This window comes from Lactuca sativa, chromosome 6, assembly GCF_002870075.4.
Source record: "Lactuca sativa cultivar Salinas chromosome 6, Lsat_Salinas_v11, whole genome shotgun sequence".
NCBI lineage: Eukaryota > Viridiplantae > Streptophyta > Magnoliopsida > Asterales > Asteraceae > Lactuca > Lactuca sativa.
The window spans coordinates 96,544,890-96,566,924 of record NC_056628.2 but is presented as its reverse complement, the minus strand read 5'-3'; the positions used below and the strand labels follow the sequence as shown (position 1 = coordinate 96,566,924).

General features: G+C 34.8%; 1 protein-coding gene across 1 annotated transcript; it reads right to left on the bottom strand.

Annotated features, from left to right (window-relative positions):
• Positions 1-9,657: 9,657 nt before the first annotated feature.
• On the bottom strand, positions 9,658-14,686 carry LOC111879570 (uncharacterized). The gene is made up of 7 exons (XM_023876038.3): positions 14,532-14,686; positions 13,891-13,983; positions 13,642-13,776; positions 13,464-13,553; positions 13,220-13,369; positions 11,616-13,132; positions 9,658-10,668 (listed from the first exon to the last, which is right to left on the bottom strand). The coding sequence occupies exons 1-7, from the start codon at positions 14,607-14,609 to the stop codon at positions 9,798-9,800; spliced, it is 2,934 nt and encodes a 977-aa protein (XP_023731806.1). The 5' UTR covers positions 14,610-14,686; the 3' UTR covers positions 9,658-9,797.
• Positions 14,687-22,035: the final 7,349 nt, after the last annotated feature.

Below are 22,035 nucleotides of genomic sequence, written 5' to 3'. Positions count from 1 at the left end.
CATGTTGAATATCAAGCTAGCCCGAGTTAGTTAATTTAAAAATAGTTGTTTAAGATATCATTATGGAGTATGCTCTAGAATGATCTCGCGTTCTGGATAATGTTATTCGCATTACAAACACTATTCTTCACATTCTGGAAAACAGTGGATCATTCAGGAGTGGTCAAATGGCTGGCTAAAGGCAATAACCAAGACCCTATACAAGTTTTGTAAGTTATTAGAGAGTCACTAATTAAAAATAAATAATGTTTCTATGGTTTTGGATACGAATTAACATTTCACTGTAGACATGTTCTTAGTATTTCTAACATGAATTCAACATTCCATACTATATGTTTTAAGTTGTTACTCCCTAAAAGAACATAATCAAGTGAAAGAAGCATGAACTAACATGTAAAGTCTCAATATCATCAAGATCGAGTGTCATTCCTTACTTCACCACTAATTCTGAGATGTCGTGTGTTGGTATATAAAAGGTCCACTTATACCGAGATGTGTTTGTTGGAAATAGGAGTCCAATGTTATAACTAACTGGTATAATTTTGGGAATAATAGCAAAGTCCTTTTTAGGTTGCCCTTAAAAGCAAAAATAGCTAGAAATAGTTTTTGGATATTGAGAAAATAGTTTATTAATTTATTATAAAATTAGTAAATTAATTAAAAACTAGTTTAAATTAATTAGAATTAATTTGAAATTAAATTTAGATTAACTGGAATGAGTTTGGAGGTACAAGGAATGAATGTTGACTAGTTCAATAGTTTAACAAACGGAACATTCTAGAATCCCATATGGTGTAGATTGTTTTAGGACTCCTTGGAGGGTTCTAGAATTGATCCAAGTAACAGATAAGGCAGGGATTTGAATCTATATTAAATCTTAATATTTAATTGATTCAAATTAGTGTTATCATGTCACCACCGTAACTATATATAAGAACCTTGGGGAGCTCATAATTTTTTCCTTCCTCTCCTTCCTAAAAGGCTGAGAATTTCGATTCTCCCTATCCTTCTTATCTCATTCCTTATTTTCTAGGGTTCTTAGCTTTTGGGTATGAAACATCAGAGGTACTCTACTTTGGGTACTAGTCTTTCAAGAAGCAAGAAGAGATCAAGGAATCAAGAATCAAGAGACAAATCAATTTTGTCTAAGGTTAGTATTCTAATCCTTTTCCTTTAAAGCATGTTAAGTCAGTTTTAATAGTGCATTGTTATAATAGTAAAAGTTAGATCCTAGGGTGCATGTACACTTAAGATAATTTATGAGTGCCTTCGTTGTGATATCCAGTGTATAGTTACATAGAAAACTCAACAGAGTTAGGTTTTGGGGGAACATGGTTGATTCTGAAATCAAGAAGTATCATGGACCTGCTTGACGGATCATGTGATCACTTTGCGAATCTAATATTTCGACCCCATGTCTGGTTTCACGAAATCTAGATTATAAGGATAACCCTTTAAGTAATAACTTTTTATCAAGGAACTGATAACAAATCACAAAGTAGATTTATAAAAAATTTGAATTCTTCTAGTTACCTAAGAGTATATCAACATTAAATGTTGATTTTATCCTATAAAATTGGCGATTTCAAGGATAATTATAAGGATGCCTCCTTGACCCCCATCACCTGATCGAACCAAGATCAAACACGTCTCATACAAGCATGCATTAAGCGTGTAGATAAAATCAAGAAATGGACTCCATTAGTAATCTATATTTTTCTTGTACCAAAATGATCTTCTGACACTAAATCATTATCAAGATGTAGTATATTAATGGGTCAGGCTACTCGATTCCAGAATAACACGCTTCATACTTGTTATTTCATCAATTTACTAAAAAGTCGGTTATTTTCATTAAATATAGTTAAAATTATTGTTAGTTTAATTGATATCCTTATATTCAAATCCTTTAACAAGAAGTTAATGGCGTATTAGAGCCCTTTGACCTACATTTTTCACCCAAAAATTTATCCGACCAACAACCAACAACGAAAGCAAAATTTTCATAAAATATGTTTTGAAGATATAACTTATTTAATTTGTAAAAGCTATTCAGAAATTCATGTACATATATATATCATTTGTAGAAACTTATGGAATTTATGTCGTGTTGGGTTTTTTGGTAAATGAGATACTACCATTGTAAATTCATTCATTCAAAATGCATGTTTTTTATTTTAAGGTACACACTATATTTTTTTCATTCCTTTTATCAAAATTATAAAAGCATCTCCAACCTCACTTTACTTTTCCCATTACATTCTACTTATACTCTATGAACAAAGAAATGATGGCATTCTAAATTTAGAGTGTAAATTATAAAATCTCTCGCACTCTATTTTTAGAGTGTAAAATAGAATTTAGAATGGTTGGAGACACTCTAAGAAAATCATTAGTATTTTTTTTAACGATTTGTTAGTGGATTGAAGTTATTATCCCTAAGTTAATAGAATTCGTCAATGGTCGGATTAAATGTGAGACCTCTAATCTAATAGGGAAAACCTCTACCAAGTGGGTTAGTCCCATGTTATCAATATCGTCAGTATTTATCTATATCAAAAAATTTAATTAATTCAAATCTCTACAAAATAATCTATCTGATAAAGATTGATAATCAATTCCAAAAAGATGAATCATTTTCCATAATAGAAGTGGTGTATTATCTGGATTGATTTCATATTTGTGATTCAAATTAGTAGAAGCAGTTGTATCATCTGTATTGATTTCATATTTATGATTCAAATTTGATACGATGCTCATCGTTTGCGACTTTTGATTGCAAATTTGAATCTAATCACATTAAATGTATGATTTTTTTTCCTAATATGTTTTCCCTCTTCTATATTGTGTCTGGGTGTGATTTATTTGCATACTAGATGTGAGACCCATGTACTACATAGATTTATTAAAAATAAAAGTTTGTGTATTACAAGGATTTATTAAAAATTATGGATTTTTCAGATTAAATTTAGAATTAGATTGAAAATGTATATGTTGAACATTAGATTAAAATTAGAAATAGATTCAAAGCAATGATGATCATGACGACTATATAATAATAACAATAGTTAATACAAAAATATGTTGGTTATGTCACAAAATTTTAGCATAATAAATATAAAAGAAAAATCAAATAAATTGCACTATAGAAAAATTAATATTGTTTAATGGGCTTGTAATACTAAAATTGGAACTAGATTGTAAACTTGTATGTTGATAACCATATGATATATTTGAATTCACATTTTTATTGTTACCGGCAACATATAATATTTAATAGTAACAATAACTAATAAAAAAATAATGTATTGCTTATGCGACATAAAAAGTGATATTATACGATATAAAATAACATTTTTATATAATACGTTAAATAGAAAAATGAAGGACAATCCAACTAAATTGACTTGGAGATAAACAATTACCAATTGATATAGTGAATATAACATTGAATTTTCTTTTATCTAAATATAATTTTCTATATTTACGTCTATCTTTAGGATCGTTTGAATAATATCATATTTGTATCTTTAAAACAATAATAATACATGTAATAAAACTATAATGAAAAAGATGTTATAAAATTTTAAAAGTTCGATTAGTAATATGAATATATTATAAATTTAAACGTATAGCTATATAAAAATAAAATCAATATGTCAAAATGTGTTTTTTAAATGACTTAAGCCTAAACTGCAAATTCATATTTTTTTTTCTTTATTTATAATTGAATTATATCTATAAAATATAACTAATATACAACCTAATTTTCATATAACATATAAAAATAGATATTATAGATGGATAAAATACTTAGCAAAAAATAGTCTTATATAATAGGTAAGTGAAAAAAAATTATTCATGTCTACATCATCTCAAAGTTTAACAAGATTAAAAGCAAGCTAGAGAAAATTTAAAATCTTATAACTCACCGTTAAAATTATTATATCTCTACTTTGACAATATTGTTTTGTAACATTTCATTATTTTAATTCATGTAACAAAAATGTTCATAATAAATATTTTTAGTGTTAGAAAAACACCCTTAAATAATAAAAGTTTCAATAATAGTGTAGATTTACATATTTAATACAATGAATACTTTTAAATGTATAATAGAGGTACTTTAATTAATGAAATTGATTAATTTTTTTATTAATAAAAATAAAAATAATGACATGTGAAATTTAAATAATTTAAAAATCTCACATAATGACATGTGACAAAAGTCTTGACGAAATTACATGTATCGAAATAATTGTCATTTATTAGGGTACATAATAATCGATTCTTTTCACCCAACTTTTAATCCAAAGTTTTACTTCCTTGGAGGTGTTCCATAAATTTCACGGTGAATGATATATAATAATCGATTCTTTTCATTTGATGAATGATATATATATATATATATATATATATATATATATATATATATATATATATATATATATATAAGTTCAAGTTCATCTGTGACCATGTTAATTTTGTGAGACCGTGAGATCAGATCTAAAAATAATTTTAAAATGCAAAATAAAATGAAAAATCAAAAAACAAATTATTATTTTCGAAACTTTAATTACCTAAAAAAATAATAAATAATTAAAAATTAAAAAAGTTACAGTTTTTTTTTAAATATGTGAAATATTCTAATATAATATTACATTGTAAATATTCTAATGTGATTTTTAAAATGTTAGAATATTCTATTAGATTTGTCAGATATGTAGAATACTCTAATATTCTAATAGAATATATGTAAAAAAAATATTTTTTTATTATTTTTTTATTTTTTATTTTTCTTTGGGAAAATGTAAATTCCAAAAAAAATTGAAAATTTTCAATTATTTTGCATTTTAAAAATGTTTTTTTATCTACCAAATGAGTTGTTAGGATTACGTTTCACGGTCTCACAAAATTAGGCCCTCTCACATGAACCTAACCCTTTATATATATATATATATATATATATATATATATATATATATATATATATATATATATATATATATATATATATATATATATATATTCTTATTATTGTTGTTTTTCTTAAAAAATATATTATATTGTATAGAAGAAAAACAAACAAATTATTATTTTTTGTGTGCTCACAGAATTCAAATGTATTTCAAATAAACAAAGAATGAGATAGACATTATCTTTAATTAATCTAAGACAAAATTGCAAAAATGGTCCCTGTGGTATGTTAAAACTAGCATGTATGGGCCAAAATGGTTTTCGCTAGCATCAATGGTCCAAAAATTTCATTTTCTTGCAACTTTGGTCCAATTTGGTTTGATTTTTTTTGGAAAGACGATTTTGCCCTTATTATTTAATTTTTCATTTTTGTTTTATTACCAACAATTAAAATTAATTAAAAATAAAACAAAATAAAATAAAATACCGTCTCTCTCATACCCCCTCTCTATATCTCTCTTTCTCTTTCTCTCTCTCGTTTCTTGTTTACCACTGTCCAAAGAAGAAGAACGAGTGGTTGTCGTCGGCCTAGGCTGCCCCTCTGCCTCCCTCCGGTTAGGTAGCACCACCCCCAAACACCCGATTCGATCGTTGCTACCCTCCCTTTGAACCTAGACAGATGCCAACGAGAGAAAGGAGATCGAGATCTGAAGTTTGGGTTTCTTGACGATTAGGGTTTCTTGGCGGCTAGGGTTTTCAAATGGAGGGTTTCGCGACTGGAAATCGAGGGGAAGACACCTCGGATTGATTTTCATTGGCTATTAAGCCTCCGACGAGGTGGTTGTCATCGATCTGGGTTACATCTCCACACCACCGCCAGATCCTCTAGCTACAAACTGAACATATCTAAAGGCGACGAGTATGGTGATGGGGTGTAGCAGTGACGAAGGTGAGGGTGTAGTAGTGTTTCCAACACCATCGGTGAAGCGACAATGAAGCTCAAATGGTGAATCCAAAACGACAATGACGTCTGTTCACCCTCAATGGGAAGGGTTCCACAAGAACTACGTTGAAAGGGTGAAGTATATGGCTCGATTTTACTTCGTCTTCGCTTTCTCCGACGACGGCTTTAAGCTTCAAGATACAAACACAATGACGTTAGGGGTAGGTTTGCTGGAGATGCCTGTTTCCCTCTCTCTCTCAGATTTACAAATTCTTTCTCCAGTGGGGTCATCATCAAAGATCCGGAACACCGTCTCCATTCGTCATCATTGGAAAATTGAGCCACGGTTGGAGGCAACGACCCTTGATCAGAATTTTGGCAATGAAATGGATGGCACAACGAAGTCGTCGTCGGAAAATGCTAGGGTTCGGTAAGAGGTGGTGGTCCGACTAGTGGTGATGGTCTGACTGGCGGTGGTCGTCCCGTTGCTGTGGTGGTCCGACAACTTTGAAGAGAGAGAGAGAGAGAGATGATATTAGAGAGAGAGGGAGAGAGAGAGAGTGTGTGTATTTTATTTTGTTTTATTTTTAATTATTTTTAATTGTTGGTAATAAAACACAATGAAAAATTAAATAATAAGGGCAAAACCGTCTTTCCAAAAAAATTCAAACCAAATTGGACCAAACTTGCAAGAAAATGAAACTTTTGGACCATTGGTGCTAGCCAAAACCGTTTTGGCCCAAACATGCTAGTTTTGACATACCACAGGGACCATTTTTGCAATTTTGTCTTAATCTAATTGATCACATAAGAGGTCTTTCGATGACAAAATTGTAACAATGGTCCCTGTGGTATGTCTAAAAATACTACTTTGGGCCAAACAAGTTTGGACTAGCACCAATAGTCCAAAAGTTTTCATTTTGTTGCGGTTTTGGTTCAAAACAGTTTAAAAAATCTAAAAATGATTGATTTGCCATTTTCCATTTATTTTTTGATTTTTCTATTTGTTATTTAATTATTTTCTGAGTAAAAAATATAAAAAATAGAAGAAAATATTTCTCTCTCTCTCTCTCTCTCTCTCTCTCTCTCTCTCTCTCTCTCTCTCTCTCTCTCTCTCTCATCATTTTTGTTTCAATTCCAAAGAAACTCATATCTAAAAAGCATATTTATGGTGTTTTAACTTTGTCAAAAAACATAAATCCATCATCCTTCTATATCATAGAAACAAAAATTATGAAGCCTATTAAATAATAAAACCTTAACCCGGCAAACACATTACATTTTCAGAACCAAATCAAATTCAGAAACCCATTTGATAAGAGGTTTGTTTTTGTCAAGAAAAACCTGCAAATTAAATCCAAACACACAAAAAACAATTGAATCCAAAAAGAGGTTTCCAATTAAGCACTCATATCCGACTACCTCCTCTACAATCAAACTCAATCAAACCCAAAATTGATTATTCTGAAGATCTGAAATTTAGGGATGAAGAGAGTGATATAATTATTCTGAAGACCTAAACTCGACTACCTACTCTATAATCAAACCCAACGGAAGGACAAAAATGTGTTTCAGACAATCGAAAAAGGATTAAGCTTCTCCAACTCTTCATTTCTTGCAGATGACAATAGAGAACACAATATGATCCGGCTTAGAGTTACGATGAATGTATGGGGAACGGTGGTGATTCTTGTGTCCACAAGTCGACGATGACAACAAGGGACAGGCGATGGTCGGGAGATGTAACCCAGATCAACGTTGTTAGGTTTCTAGGGGGTGGTGTCATTGTTGGAATCGATGTTGGGTTATAATGATGCATTCTTCTCGTCGGAGAAGACGAATCGATCTGGGTCCATCCACCGACTTCGTCTTCCTCTACCAAAACAATCACCACCCTAGCTCCTATCTATAAACCATTGGAGGTTGCCGACCACCACCTTCACAACCCCTCACAGCCTCCTTCCGGTCGTGTAGCACCACCAAACACACATCCCTTCACCCCCTGCTCCGAAAAATCGACCCCGGGTGTCTTCCCCTCGATTTCTAGCCGTTAAACGCCCCATCTGAAAACCCTAGTCGCCAAGAAACCCTAACTTTCAGATCTCGATCTCCTTTTTCTCGTCGTCGGCTGTGGAGGTTCAAATGAAGGGCAAAAACGATCGGAGCGGGTGTTTGAGGTGGTGCTACCTGACCGGTAGGAGGCGGAGGGACAGCCTAGGCCGGTGACAGCCGCCGATTTATTCTTCTTTGGCCGGTGGTAAGCAAGAAACAGGAGAGAGAGAGAGAGAGATAATATTTTCTTTTATTTTTTATATTTTTTTAGTTAGAAAATAATTAAATAACAAAGAAAAGCAAAAACAAGTGGAAAAGGGCAAATCTGTCATTTTTAGATTTTTTAAATTGTTTTGAACCAAAACTGCAGCAAAATGAAAACTTTTGAACTATTGATGCTAGTCCAAACCTATTTGGCCTAAAGTAACATTTTTGGACATACCACATGGACCATTCATGCAATTTTGTCTCTTTTGGTGTAGTAGGACTTTTCTTATACTAAAACATGACCCTTGTGTTCAAATTATGCTCTTTAACAGCATAAGCATTTAACACTTGTATGTGTATTGTACGATCATAAAGGTTTATGTTCCAAATACAAAGACATACATGGAAGCTCAATAGGAGTTTGGAGCTTAAATTCATATACTTCTATATTGTTGGGTGTGAGAAAATTGCTCTTAATCATTTGTGTAATGAAGTTATAAATATAGTATTTGTTTCAACTTTGAGTTCAATGTGTGAATATTCTATGAAGGATACGTGACAACATATGTTGGATTTAGCTTTTGTGTCAAACATGTGACAAATTGTTTCTTTAGTTTTTGTTTTGATATGGATGCACATAATGAACATTATTCTATGATTATTTGATAATTCAAATTTCTATTTTTTTTTAAAACATTTATTATAATACAATTACAATTTAGAAGAAGTGATGTAAAATTTAAAAATTATGTACATCTTACATGTTACTGAGATACTTTTGTCATCGTCAATTAATTTCATTTCATTCGGTATTTATTTTCTAACAGCCAAACAAAAGGATTAATAATTTATTTTATTCTAGCATACTAACCAAATATGGCAATGAAATTGTAATAATCTATTCCATTACCTCATGCATTACATTACCTTGCCTAACCTTCAACCCATTTTAACATCCCCGAATGAAATGGATAACAAATTACCATTCTACCCTTCAACCTCATTTTACATAATTGTTTTACTTTTTTATTTCAAAGATTTACTTTTTCGTTTTCAACAACATATGATCTGCCTTCTTCGTCTTCAAAAACCTCAGCCATGGTATACAACCACCTTAAATCCAAATTTGTCTACAAGAAAAGCATTCACAAATCTTCGTGCCCAGAAAAATTAAACATCAACTTTACCAACATTATGTTGCACATGAGTTAGGAATATCGCACTATAGTTGAAGCATGTTATAAATCTTCAAAAATAACATTAATTACCTTATACGTTTACAAAACTTGTAACACGAGGCACGTTTGAGTTCATTATAAAGAAGCCTGAAGTTTTCATCGACCAAACGAAAGAGTGTTTTTCTTTCTTTTATCTTTATAATTATTTACTTCCTTAGTTGTACTTGTTTGACTGTTTAAAATAACTTGGGCAATAGTAGTTTTTAGGAATTTGTAAATCATTGAAATATTTCACGTACCTTATTTTATCAATATTCAGTTTTTCTTTCGGTTGTATTTAAAATCCTTATTAGTTCGATATAAACTATAAAGTAGACTTAACACTACAAATTTCTATCTCTTCTTGTTTTCTTTCATTTTCTTCAAAACTCCCAACACAAATAATTTGAAAGTTGAAACTATGCAAATTATCATTTGATAAGATGCAACACATTAAAAAACTACTTGGTTTTAGAGATGTTTTCAGCCATTCTTCCAACAGTATCTTGAATATGAGAAAAGTGAGTCAAAAACTCGCCATCAACATCTGAAAAATCAAACCGATTTTCTTGCAATAACATAATCCCATTTGCAAAAACCCTCAGCCCATCTTTCAATTTTTCAACTCCATCATGAATCTTTCTTCTCTTAAACATTTCATCATCATCATCATCATGATCTATCTCCATTTTATCAACAATCACCATCTTTTTTTCCACCATTTTTCTTAGCATTAAACCTTGTTTAACCAAAAGGGGAAGTTCGTTTTTACCATGGTTAGGTTTAACATAAACTCCGGTTTCCTTTTCATAAGAAACTGTAAACTCAGACATAAACCTTTCTCCGTTTGCCTCAACTCCAGACTCCAAATCAAACGAAAGTGCAGCATCTTGTGGCACAAATCTCCATAACTCATCACAATTAGTACGTGCAGAAAAATACCCAAATGCTGTAATTGCTAAATGGGATAAAGCCCAATGTCGTTCTTTTAAAAGCATGTGAAATAATTTCCATGAAGATGAAAACTTTGGGTTAGTGTCTGTTACTTCATATTCTATGTGACCAAATCCGGAGATAAAAGCAGCTAAATTTGCTTTGCATTTTGACAACTTGTCAGATGAATCAGAATCTGAAGTGAAGAGAGTCTGAAGGTTTACAATAAGTGTTCCCATTTCTTCGGATGTGTAAAGATGCTTCATGGTAGAGATTATGGCTAAAGTTTCATTCAGAAGGTTTTGGTATTTGGAGTTGTGAGTGTTGTTTTTGTATTTGTGAATGATGGAAATTAATAGGTTTATTGTTTTCATTTCTGTGTCTGATATGCTCACTTGCCTACACAACACAAGAAGAATATCAAAATGTAGTAAAAATTAAATTAAATTAAAGATAATACAAGCTCATTGAAACCCACATACGATCGTAATAAAAAAAGAGTAAATTACAGATTCGGTCCCTATGCTTCGCTCAAAAACTCAAGTTCAACCCAAATTTTGAATTTGTCTCAAGGGTTTCCGCAAGTTTGCATTTTGTTGCGGATATGGTCCGTGTACATGACTTAAAATATATTAAACAAATTACAAATTTGGTCCCTATGCTTCGCTCAAAAATCTCAAGTTCAGTCCAAATTTTGAATTTGTCCCAAATGGCATCCTCAAGTTTGTATTTTGTTGCAGATAATATATGGTCCACATACTTGACTTAAAATCACAAATTTAGTCCAAATTTTGAAGTCATTAAGGACTTAATTTGCAACAAAATGTAAACGTAAGGATGACATTGACACAATTTCAAAATCTGGACAGAACTAGTGCTTTTAGGTAAAACACAAGGACCAAAAATTGTAATTTACTCTAATAGAGTAAAATTGTAATACAAGGACCAAATTTATAATTTACTTAATAGATTAAATTTGTAAAAGAAAATAAAAATTAAAGATTCTACAAACTCATTAAAACCCACATATGTCGTAAAAAAAGAGTATATTACAAATTTGTTCCTTGTACTTTACCTAAAATCACAAGTTCATTCCAAATTTTGAGTTTGTTCCAAATGGCATCCTCAAGTTTGCATTTTGTTGCAGATATGGTCCGTGTATTCAACTTGAAATCACAATTTTAGTCCAAATTTTGAAGTCAATCAAGACCATATATGCAAAAAAAAATGTAAAGTTAAGGATAACATTCGGACAATTTCAAAATCTGGACTAAACTTGTGATTTTAGGTAAAATACAAGGACCAAATTTGTAATTTACTCTAATAGAGAATCTAATGTTACTTACAGAGATTGCACAGCAGCAGACATGGCAAAAACCGGTGCACCAAAAATTCCAATTCCACATTTCCTCGATTCATCTTCAAATCCATCAAGAAACTGAAAATATTCCATCACTATTCTTTGTTTAGCAACACTTTTGACCTTATTTGAAAGCAAATTCAACGGGAATCCTTCCATGAGCAATGCTGTAAACATAACAGAAGATAATCTGGAAACATCACCATTGACAATGAAGTTGAAAACTCTATCAGCCATGGATTCTGAACCATGTCTAACAATCCTGCAAATTGACTTTGAAAGTTTACGAAGAACACTATCATGATTTAAAACTGATTCCCATGATGCTGTTGTCTTCAATAGCATGCAGAGTTTATCAATAATCTCATTTCCTAATTCTGCTTCAGAATGTCGAATCATAAAGCACCAAAGTTCCATAACAATCTCCCAACAAAGATGATGTGGATGGAGTAAGTTTTCAAGCAAAAAAGATTTGAAGAAAAATTCTTCCCAAATTGAAGTTGAAGAAACCACAAGCATGAAGGTCTTCATTGCATGTATGATTGAACAATACATATTTTGATCAGAACCATGGAATAAAGGTAGTTGTAATGCAAGAACAGAGGAATAAACATCTTCATCTGTTAAGATATTCAAAATCCATTCCATCTTTTTTGCAATCTCAAGCTTCACATCATCTTCCACATCAGGAGCACTTTTCAGAAGAGTAATAAATAAGAAAACTTGACCAATTAACAACGGTTTTGACCCAAAAGTCAAAGAGAAGATGGAGTCCATTGTGGTTGATTGATCACTTGAGACAAAACTTGATGTGTTAATATCAGTAAATAGGAAATCAAGAATTTGGTGTTTATGTTCTTGTTTCAGTTGAGATGAATTTAGTAAGGAATTGAGGAGATGAATTGATGTGGGCTCAAGAAGTTCTCCCAAGGCTTCACTTGCGGATTTGAGGAACTCTTCTTTACACAAAAAGATCTTGAAGGTTAAGATTGTAATTATGCAAAGTGTTATATCTTTGAAGATCAAAAATGCTTGAGATGGGTAGTGGGAGATTATTCTTGCAGCATTAATCAAGTAAAACTTAGCTGGAATGAATATTCTTTTAGCTTCAGACATAGAAACAGGTTCCATTAAACAAGACCATGTTTGAGCTGCATGAGTTAAAGATCCTTTGGCTAATGAAATAAGAGACAAAATAATGTCTGATATGTTCATCTTCAGTTCTAGTGTCCCTTTGCATAGCTGAAGTAAAGTAACAACTCCTTTCCATGATATATTTAGTACAGTGACTAGATTTCCACCTGCATTTGCAGCAACAACACCCAAATCTACCAAATTTTGGATAGTGGATTCTGTTATGTTGATGATGTGATTCATTTGGTTTGACTCTTTGTCATCATGATTTGAATTCAAATTGTTGCAATATGATTTGCATAGAGATATAAGAGCCTCAAGGACCACTTGTGATGCCTTTAGTACTTCTGAACCATGTGCTTGGATTCTCTGTTACAGTGACAGATGAGAAAACTTAACCTCTAATATTGAATCTTAATATAATGAATGAACAGTTAAAAATGGGAAAGTAGTCACCTTAACCTCTAATATTGAATCTTTTGTCAGATTTAAGATTTCCAAAATGGATGTTTGAATCATGGCCATTATATCCTTTCCTGTTGAAACAGGATGCCTTGCCAAAGTTGATAAAACAGCAGCTGAGTGGCATAACATATCCAAGAGCACCTGAAACCAAAAGTCATTTCTTCATAAGAAAACAAACCATTTTACTAATAAAAAAGATTATAGTGGAAAGGAAAGGTTGAGTTAATAAACTCACCTGGAAAAAGAGACCATAATGTTCCTCTTCTTGAGAATCATCAGTGGACATAAGTGTCATCTTCATGTGTTTTCTACACCATATGGTTGCCTTGTATAAATTCAAGAAGCAACTTAGTCTAGAGTGTAAACTGATCAAATGGTTTAAAAGTTGAGTACAGAAGTGAAGGAAAATGTACCTTGGTTCCTAAAGCAAGCAATTGACTGAGGCATTTGGAGGTATCTGATTCTAGGTAAGTTGTAGCCACTTTCAAAATGGTTTTGTTTAACATGCACTGGGATACATCCAGACATGTGAAGTCTTCCCAAAATGTCTAGACCAAAAAGTTAAGGTGACAATGTAGAAAGACAGAGCAATTATTTGTCACCAAATGCATGAACAGACAAAATTCAAACAAATCAAACCAACAATTTAATGAGAATGATACTGCTATACATTCCAAGATAGAAACTCGTTCATTTTCATCAGTGACATCTAACTCTCCAAGTTCAGAAATTAGTTGAGTTCGGCTCTCAACCACCTGTAGAAGTAAAACCCCAATTTAAAAGTAAGAACACAAAGATAAAGCTGCTATTGCATTACAGAGAGTACCACAGCAAAAACAATGAAACCCTAAATCCCATAGGAATGAGGTAAGGGGAGGGTAGATATGGCTCCAAAACCTTCAAATCAACTAAAACCATGGTGAGAAATTTTGTGTAACCCTCAACATTTCACTTATTAGGGGACTCACAGTTCACATCGTAACTGATGCGAGGCAAATGGCTAATTCCAAGCTATAAATAATTACAGGAACTCTGATAAAGCGAATTCCTAATTCTAAATGATATTCCAGCATCAATACAATTGACCTCGCTAGCTTGTGATTAGAGGTTCCTATCCAACACATCAGGTTTTAATCAGAAATTACCGAAATGAATTGACAAACTTCCTATTCTCTATCAAGTTGTATTTAGGCGCAACCAAATCATTATATAAATTGAGTGACAAAACCTGACCAAACAATGGACTTAGAGGTTAGGGTGAAATGAACTTGGAAATTAGCCATTAAAGGTGAAAGAAACTTACATCTGACGCTTTAATGGCATCAAGCAAGCTCTGAATCTCGTTTCCAGACGGCTTTCGCTTCATTGTCGCTTTCTCCATCTGCTCTTGCTCGCTGTGTATTTATTTTCCCGCCTCCAATATTTTGTTGGAGCCAAGCGAAAGACTTACAATTCTGCAACACGAAATTTGATTGTGTTGTTTTTGCTGTTTTTCCCTTTCGCTTTTGATTATTGCAGTTATGCCCACGGATAAAAACTATACCACATTCAAAGCCTTGCACTACAAGGTAATGGCATACTAGACCCCTTCAACAACATATTTTTATCCCACTTACCACAATCAAATCAAAATATCTTTAAAATGTATTTTGAAGGTATGAACGCTATCTAATTTATCACTTTATAGGTAAGTTTAAGAAAATCTCGATAAAATATTTTGGAAATTTTTTTAATAAAGTTATAAATTTATTTTTTTTAAAAGAAAAATCTCAATTATATAACTTTTTAAATAAAAAAAGTCCAAGAAACCGGCTAATTTATTTACTTTAGCTCTTTTTGACATATTCAACAGATCATGAGACTAAATCATTAATTTTTCCAAAATATTCAGACTTTTCGTCAGATTTCGTTAAAATTTATATATATTGTATAAATGTATTTTTACGTATTTATATTTATTTTCACATATTTATTTATTTTTTAAGTTTTTATATGTATATGTTTATGTATTTTTATGTGTTCTAAATGTATAAACTTTTTTTACGTATTTATATGTATTTTTTAAGTATTTTACATATTTTTATATGTATTACATATGTATTTTTACATATTTATGTATTTTTAAGTTTTTTATATATATGCTTACGTATTTTTATGTTTCTTAAATGTATAAATGTATTTTTCTACGTATTTATATGTATTTTTAAGTATTTTATATATTTTTTATGTATTTTATGTGTTTTTATGTATTGCGTATTTTTAAGTATTTGTGTATTTTACGTGTTTTAATTTTTTTTTGAACAAAGCCAGTTTGGCTTTATTAAAGATATTTTTTTCAACCAGTACTGGGTCTATTTCTCTGGGAGTTAGGTCATACAATTAGGGAGAAAAAGAAAATTGTTGTTGTTGAGCATTTTCAAGGTATTGGGTTGTTTGTTGGTAGTTGTGGGTTGCCATGTGGTCTCTCGATTTCTCTATATAAAATGCCTTGATTTCAATATGGTTAGAGGAGTTTATGGGATATGTTGGTGTTGTTTTAGAAATCCTAACCGAGACAGATTTTGAGGACAAAATCCAATTTAAGTAGGGAAGAGTTGTAACATCCTGTTTTGAGAAGTTTCTTATTTCAAGATTATGTATAATAAATGGATCAAATAAAGGCATTGGGCTTCAAGTGAATAGGGTTTAGACCCTATTGGATGTTGATAATATTGGTATGCGATCCAAGCCCTTGGTTTGTGTTTTAGAGTCAAAGGGTAAAGAGGGAAAAGTGATGTTTCAAACTTCTTTCTTGGGATAAGGATTTTAGTTCGGTATGTTTTAAGTTAAAAGTAATTAGATATGATTGTGGGGGCTTTTCAATACCTTTCCGTGCATATAAAGAACGCTAAAAACGTAGTTGGAACGAAGAAGTTATGACTGTTTGAAGTTAAGATGGAAAGTATGGTAGTACGCTAGGCGTACACTAGGAGTACGTTGGGCGTATTAGGCTGAGGAGTCGCGTGTTTAGGGTATTACGTTGGGCGTAATTTAGGTATGTTAGGCGTACCGTCACAGAGTAAAACCCTATTTTTGTGCTTTCGAACCCTATTTAAGGACTTTAACCCCTTGGGGTCCTTCCTAACATCAGCATCCACCCTCTTGAGCCTCCAACTCGAAACCTTAGCCCCTAGAACAAACCTTGAGTCTTTCTATGTGTTTTAAGTGCATTTTGGATGAAATAGAAGTTCAAGTTTGTTGATTGTTGAAGCTTAAGCTTGTGGATCCAGAACCTACATTACTTTTCTCAACTCCAGAAGGTATAAAGCTTGAATATTGATGATGCATTTGTTAGATCTAGCTAGTCTTGGGTGTTATGAGTTTTTGGGTCACTTTAGTGCATAAAGTTTAGATCTTAAAAGTTTGTGACCTTGTTATGGATAAAGCTAGAAACTTTATCCATCTAAACATCATGTTGATTCAGATCTGAAGGTTGGAGACTCAGACTTGATGGATTAAATTGAGAAAGATGCATTTTTAGTCCCTTTGAGACTTAAATACTAGATCTTGGTTGTTTGAACCATTCTAATGGATAAAGTTGGAAACATTATCCATTATGGAGTTATTATGTAACATCCTGAGATAAGGTACGCATCCATGAATCTAACTTTTATTGCATTGGTCAAAACTAGTCCTTAATTAAGAAAAGGTGGCAATTGAGTACGCGGGGCGTACGCATGTGTGCGCTCAGCATACTCATGTGTGTAGCATGAACGCGGAGGCCACCTAGTACGTTGGGTGTACTAGGCTCAGAGTGTAAACCCTAATGACCTGTGTGCCCCTATTTAAGTAACATGATGGCCTCATTTTCAGCCACCATTCCAGCCTCCAACTCCCCTCAAACCCTAAATCCCGTTTCCATAGTTTGTATGAGTATTTGTGGCTTATTGATTGTTCTTGTGGAGTTCTTTTATGAAGAATAAGCCTTGAAGGAAGGAGATTTGGTGTCCAAGCTCTTGGGTCTGAGTTTTTCTATGATTGGTGCATTATCCAGAGGTATCAAGCTCGAAGCTTTCTCATTGTTTTGAATAGTTCATGGTTTGGTCCATTTGTAGGGTTTTACGTCCCAAGATTGAAGCTTTATGAGCTTGATGAACTCCAGAGCATAGTTCTTGTCCTTTTAGGTGTTTTTGACGTTTGGGTTCAGAAAAATGAGATCTTGGTCGTCAATATCTCTCCATGCATGAGATATGTGGACCTTTGTGATTAAAGGATTGGAGTTTATGAGTTTTAGACTTGTTCAGCCTTGCTAAGGCTTAAAGTCACCAACTTTATGGAGGAATGGACCTTATTCGTCCTAGATTTGTAATGTTAGAAACTGTCTAAACAAATTAAGACCAAACGAGTGAAAAGAGGAAGTTTGGGAAGTACGTTATGCATACTCCTAGCTACACGTCACGTAGCGCTGAGCCACCCTGATGCATACATGGCTAGTTATACGCCCAGCATAGAGGGATGTATGCCCAGCGTATGTGTTGGGGTGTTGACTTTCTTTGACTTTCAGGGTTTTGGTCAAGATGTGGACTTTTGAGGGGCAAAATGGTCTTTTACCCTCCTGGGGTTTAGTATAGAAACTTGGTATAACATTTTCAGGGTTGTTCATGTCAATTATTAATTAGAGGTATATGTGACATATGTTAGGCAGAGACTAGACTGGCAATTCGGGCGTTGGTTTTACTTGCTTTACTTGCGAGGTGAGTCTTCTCACTATACTTACCTATGTGGTAATCTATGTGTGACTGAAGGGTCTTAATCGTGTTATTGACCAGAGGGTCCTATTTGCTTATATCGAGATATGTGTTATTGTGCATTCTGTTATTGTGATTTGTGCTATTACATTATGATGCACATATATTGAGTTATGACCGGAGGGTCCATACCGAGCCGTTAGACCGGAGGGTCTTCTTTGAGACACATGACCGGAGGGTCCATACCGAGCTATGAGACTAGAGGGTCCTCACTAAGACACATGATTGGAGGGTCCTTACCGAGACATAGCCATGAGAGGCTAATTTTTTGTGTATGTGGTATTTTGGGGAACCCACTAAGCTTCGTTCTTACAATGTTTGTGTAAAATATGTTTCAAGTACATCTCAGGATCACGGGAAGGCGGTGGCATGATTGTACACATCAGCTTGATGATTTGTGTTTATGTGGATTCTGGGATATTTGAAAAATAATTTTTGATGTTTTGTGTTTGGGAAAATTTCAAAAATGTTAAACTATGTTTTGTGTGAAACTTTTAAAATGAAAAATTTGTCTAAAAATTTAGAGCGTTACAAGTTGGTATCAGAGTCTTAGTTTGAGGGATTCGGATGCACCAGCGGGTGTGTCAGGACTCAAACCGAGGAGTTGATAAAATTTTCCAAAAAGAAATGATTTTTCTAAAAAGTGCAAAGGACTTTTAAGAGGAAAGCAAGACGAAGCAGTGTGTACAATCAACCAGAGCCCGAGCGATGATTTCCAAAATACCCTTAACTTGATTGTATTATGAGATGAGTTATTCTTGAGCTGTTAGATCTGCATGTTAGATGGTAAGCTAGATATTTTCACGGATTTTGAGCTAGAATTGTCTGATTCATGATGCCTTAGCCTAGGAGGTCGTTTCTTGATCGACACTATTTTTGCTATTTGGTCTGTGTGTTGCGTAGTTGTACATGGAGGAGATCTTTAAGAGACTGATTAGAGTGGGAGAGAGATCTAGGGGAGTACCTAGATGTTCAGTTTGAGAAGCCTACTAAGAGAGTAGTTAGATATCCATGAGGGATAAAGTACTTGTGAATTAGGGTCCTAAGAGGAGGACTTGGGACAAATACGGGTTGGTGTGGAAGGTAGTATTGGGCCCGTACTACTGAAAACACCAGATTCGTATGTGACTCAAGTAAGAATCTTAGGATACTAAGGAACATGTAGGGGTATGTAAATATGTATGTGTGCTTTATCATGTCCCTAATGATTTATGTGTTTTTGTTCGAGAGAGAGACTATGGTGGTTACCTGAGGTTCAGGCTCCAGCAACCCCAAGAGGGTGAGTACCGGTGACGAGGAGATCCATAGGATTGTTGCGGACGCGGTGGCCGCAACTATCAGGGAGGCCATTCCGGAGATGTTCGGGTTTATTAAGACCACGTTGATCGAGACTTTTGACTAGCTTTATGTTTTCGTCACTAAGGTTGACGCTACCGCAGCCACCATAGCCCTTGCAGCTATAAGGACACAGGGGGGGTGATTCATTGATGTTTTGGGAGTTCAGCACCATGAAGCCACAAGATTTTAACGGGACCCATGACCCGATTGATGCGATGAGATGGATCTTTGACGTTGAGGGATGTTTTTATACTTGTTCATGCCCTGAGAACCTAAAGGTTCGATTTGTGTTGAACCAGCTTCGATTGGAAGCGAAGGACTAGTAGAAGTTTGTGACGACTAATTACTCTCCTGCAGATCATGCTGCAGTGACTTGGGAGAGATTCACCCAACTATTTCGAGATGAGTTCGTTCCCCGGGTTGAGAGAGAACGGTTGGCCCATGAGTTTTTGTCTCTCAAGCAGAAGATAGAGACGGTGATGGAGATCACGAGGATGTTTCATGAAAGGACGTTATTCTGCCATGAGCACTTGTCTACAAAGTAGGCACATGTGAGTCGGTACTTAAGCATCTTAAGGAGGGACATTCGAGAGTTCGTGGCGAACTCATCATACCGGACATTGGCTAAGCTACAGACCAATGCTAGGAGGAGGGAGATTGAGCTGGAGACTCGGACGAGGGAGGAAAGAGAGACTCAGGGGAGAGACAGGAGACCAGTGGAGTCGTAGTCGGCGACCAAGCGGGCTAAGCCCGCTGATACTAGAGTAGGAGGCCAGAAGGGCCGCACTTGTGGAAAGTGCGGTAAGAGTCACGAGGGATCTTGCCGACCAAGGATTTGCTACAAATGTGGCATAGAGGGGCATATGGAAAAGGACTAACCCCCAAGGGATTTTCGGTTTGCTTTCATTGCAACCAGACTAGCCACTAAAAGGCCGAGTGTCCTCAGCTCATTCAGGGATCAACCCAGGCCCTTGCTCCTGCTGCCTTGCATGTATCTGATGGTCGGTCGGGGAAGGACGAGGCTTCGAGAGCTCGTGGGAGAGCTTTCCAGCTGACTGCGGAGGAGGTCCGCGCAACACCTGACGTTTTGCTGGTATGTATCTCATTATTAATGTTGTTATTATGACTCGTTTATGTTTATGCTTTGTTTCATGCTAGGTACCTTCCTTGTGAATTATGTGCCCGCTTTAGTATTATTTGACTCGGGTGCGAGTCGATCCTTTGTGTCCTTATCCTTTAGTCGTTGTTTCAGCATTAGACGCGAGGCTTTGAGTCGACCATTGAGGGTTTCTATAGCCGACGAGCATGCGGTTTCTGCTACCGATGTATTTTGGGATTGTGTTTTGGAGATTTTTGGTGTTGAGTTTCCGATCGATCTAGTACCGATATCAATGGGGGATGTCTGTGTTATAGTGGTTATGCACTGGTTGAATCGATTTGGAGTGGTGATTGATTGCAAGCATCAGATGGTGACGACCCGAGACCCTAGTGAGGGAGTACTCACTATCTATGGGGAGGGAACTAGATGAGGATCAACTCTCTGCTCTGCCGTCAGGGCAAGCAAGAGTCTACAACATGGATGCATGGGCTTCTTAGCTTATGTAGTGGATACTCAGGTTGCCAATGAGTGGTTGATTTATGTTTCAAAGGTTCCAGTAGTATGTGATTTCCCGGATTTTTTTTCCCGAGGATTTGTCGGATATGCCTCTCGGGGGCGGCGCCTATTTCCAAGGCACCATATCGTCTTCCGCTGCCCGAGATGCAGGAGTTATCCTTGCAGCTTCAGGAGCTGTTGGGGAAGGGATTTATTTAGCCGAGTAGTTCACCGTGGGGAGCACCGATTCTTTTTGTCAAGAAGAATGATGGTTCACACCGGATGTGCATCGACTACCGAGAGTTGAACAAGTTGACGGTTAAGAACCATTATCCATTGCCTAGGATCGACGACTTATTTGATCAGTTGCAGGGAGCGTCTTGGTTTTCCAATATTGATTTGAGATTTGGATATCATCAGATGAGGGTTCGTGAGGAGGATATTTAGAAGACGGTCTTCCGGACTCGTTATGGGCATTATGAGTCCATGGTGATGCCTTTCGGGCTCACCAACGCACTGGAAATATTCATGGATCTCACGAACCGGGTGTGTATGCCCATGTTGGACCGGTCAGTGATGGTGTTCATTGATGATATTTTTGTATACTCGAAGTCTAGGGAACAGCACGAGGAGCATCTTTGGGAGATTCTTAGAGTGTTGAGGAGGGAGAGGCTTTACGCCAAATTCTTCAAGTGTGATTTCTAGTTACGAGAGGTCCAGTTCTTAGGACACCTCGTTAATCATAATGGGATTTTGGTCGACCCGACCAAGATTGAGGCAGTTATGCAGTGGGAGGTACCAATATCCCTATCCGAGATCAGAAGTTTTCTTGGCCTGGCAGGTTATTATCGGAAATTTATCAGGGATTTCTCTAAGATTGTTGTCCCTCTCACCAAATTGACCAAGAAGGGTGTTGTTTTTTCTTGGGGGCCTGAGCAGCAGACATCATTTGAGACTCTTCGCCAGAGGTTGTGCGAGGCTCCAGTGCTAGCCCTCCCAAAAGGAGTGGAGGACTTCGTACTATGATACGATGCATCCATAACGGGATTGGGTATTGTGTTGATGCAGAGGGACACGTGAAAGCATAT

Bases quoted from the DNA above. Each gene is read 5' to 3' on its own strand.
- LOC111879570 (XM_023876038.3), bottom strand. From the start codon at position 14,609: ATGGAGAAAGCGACAATGAAGCGAAAGCCGTCTGGAAACGAGATTCAG. The intron at 13,777-13,890 runs GTATCATTCTCA...TTTTTGGTCTAG, and splicing joins CTATCTTGGAATGTATAGCA to ACATTTTGGGAAGACTTCAC. The intron at 10,669-11,615 runs GTAAGTAACATT...TGTGTTGTGTAG, and splicing joins TCTGCTGCTGTGCAATCTCT to GCAAGTGAGCATATCAGACA.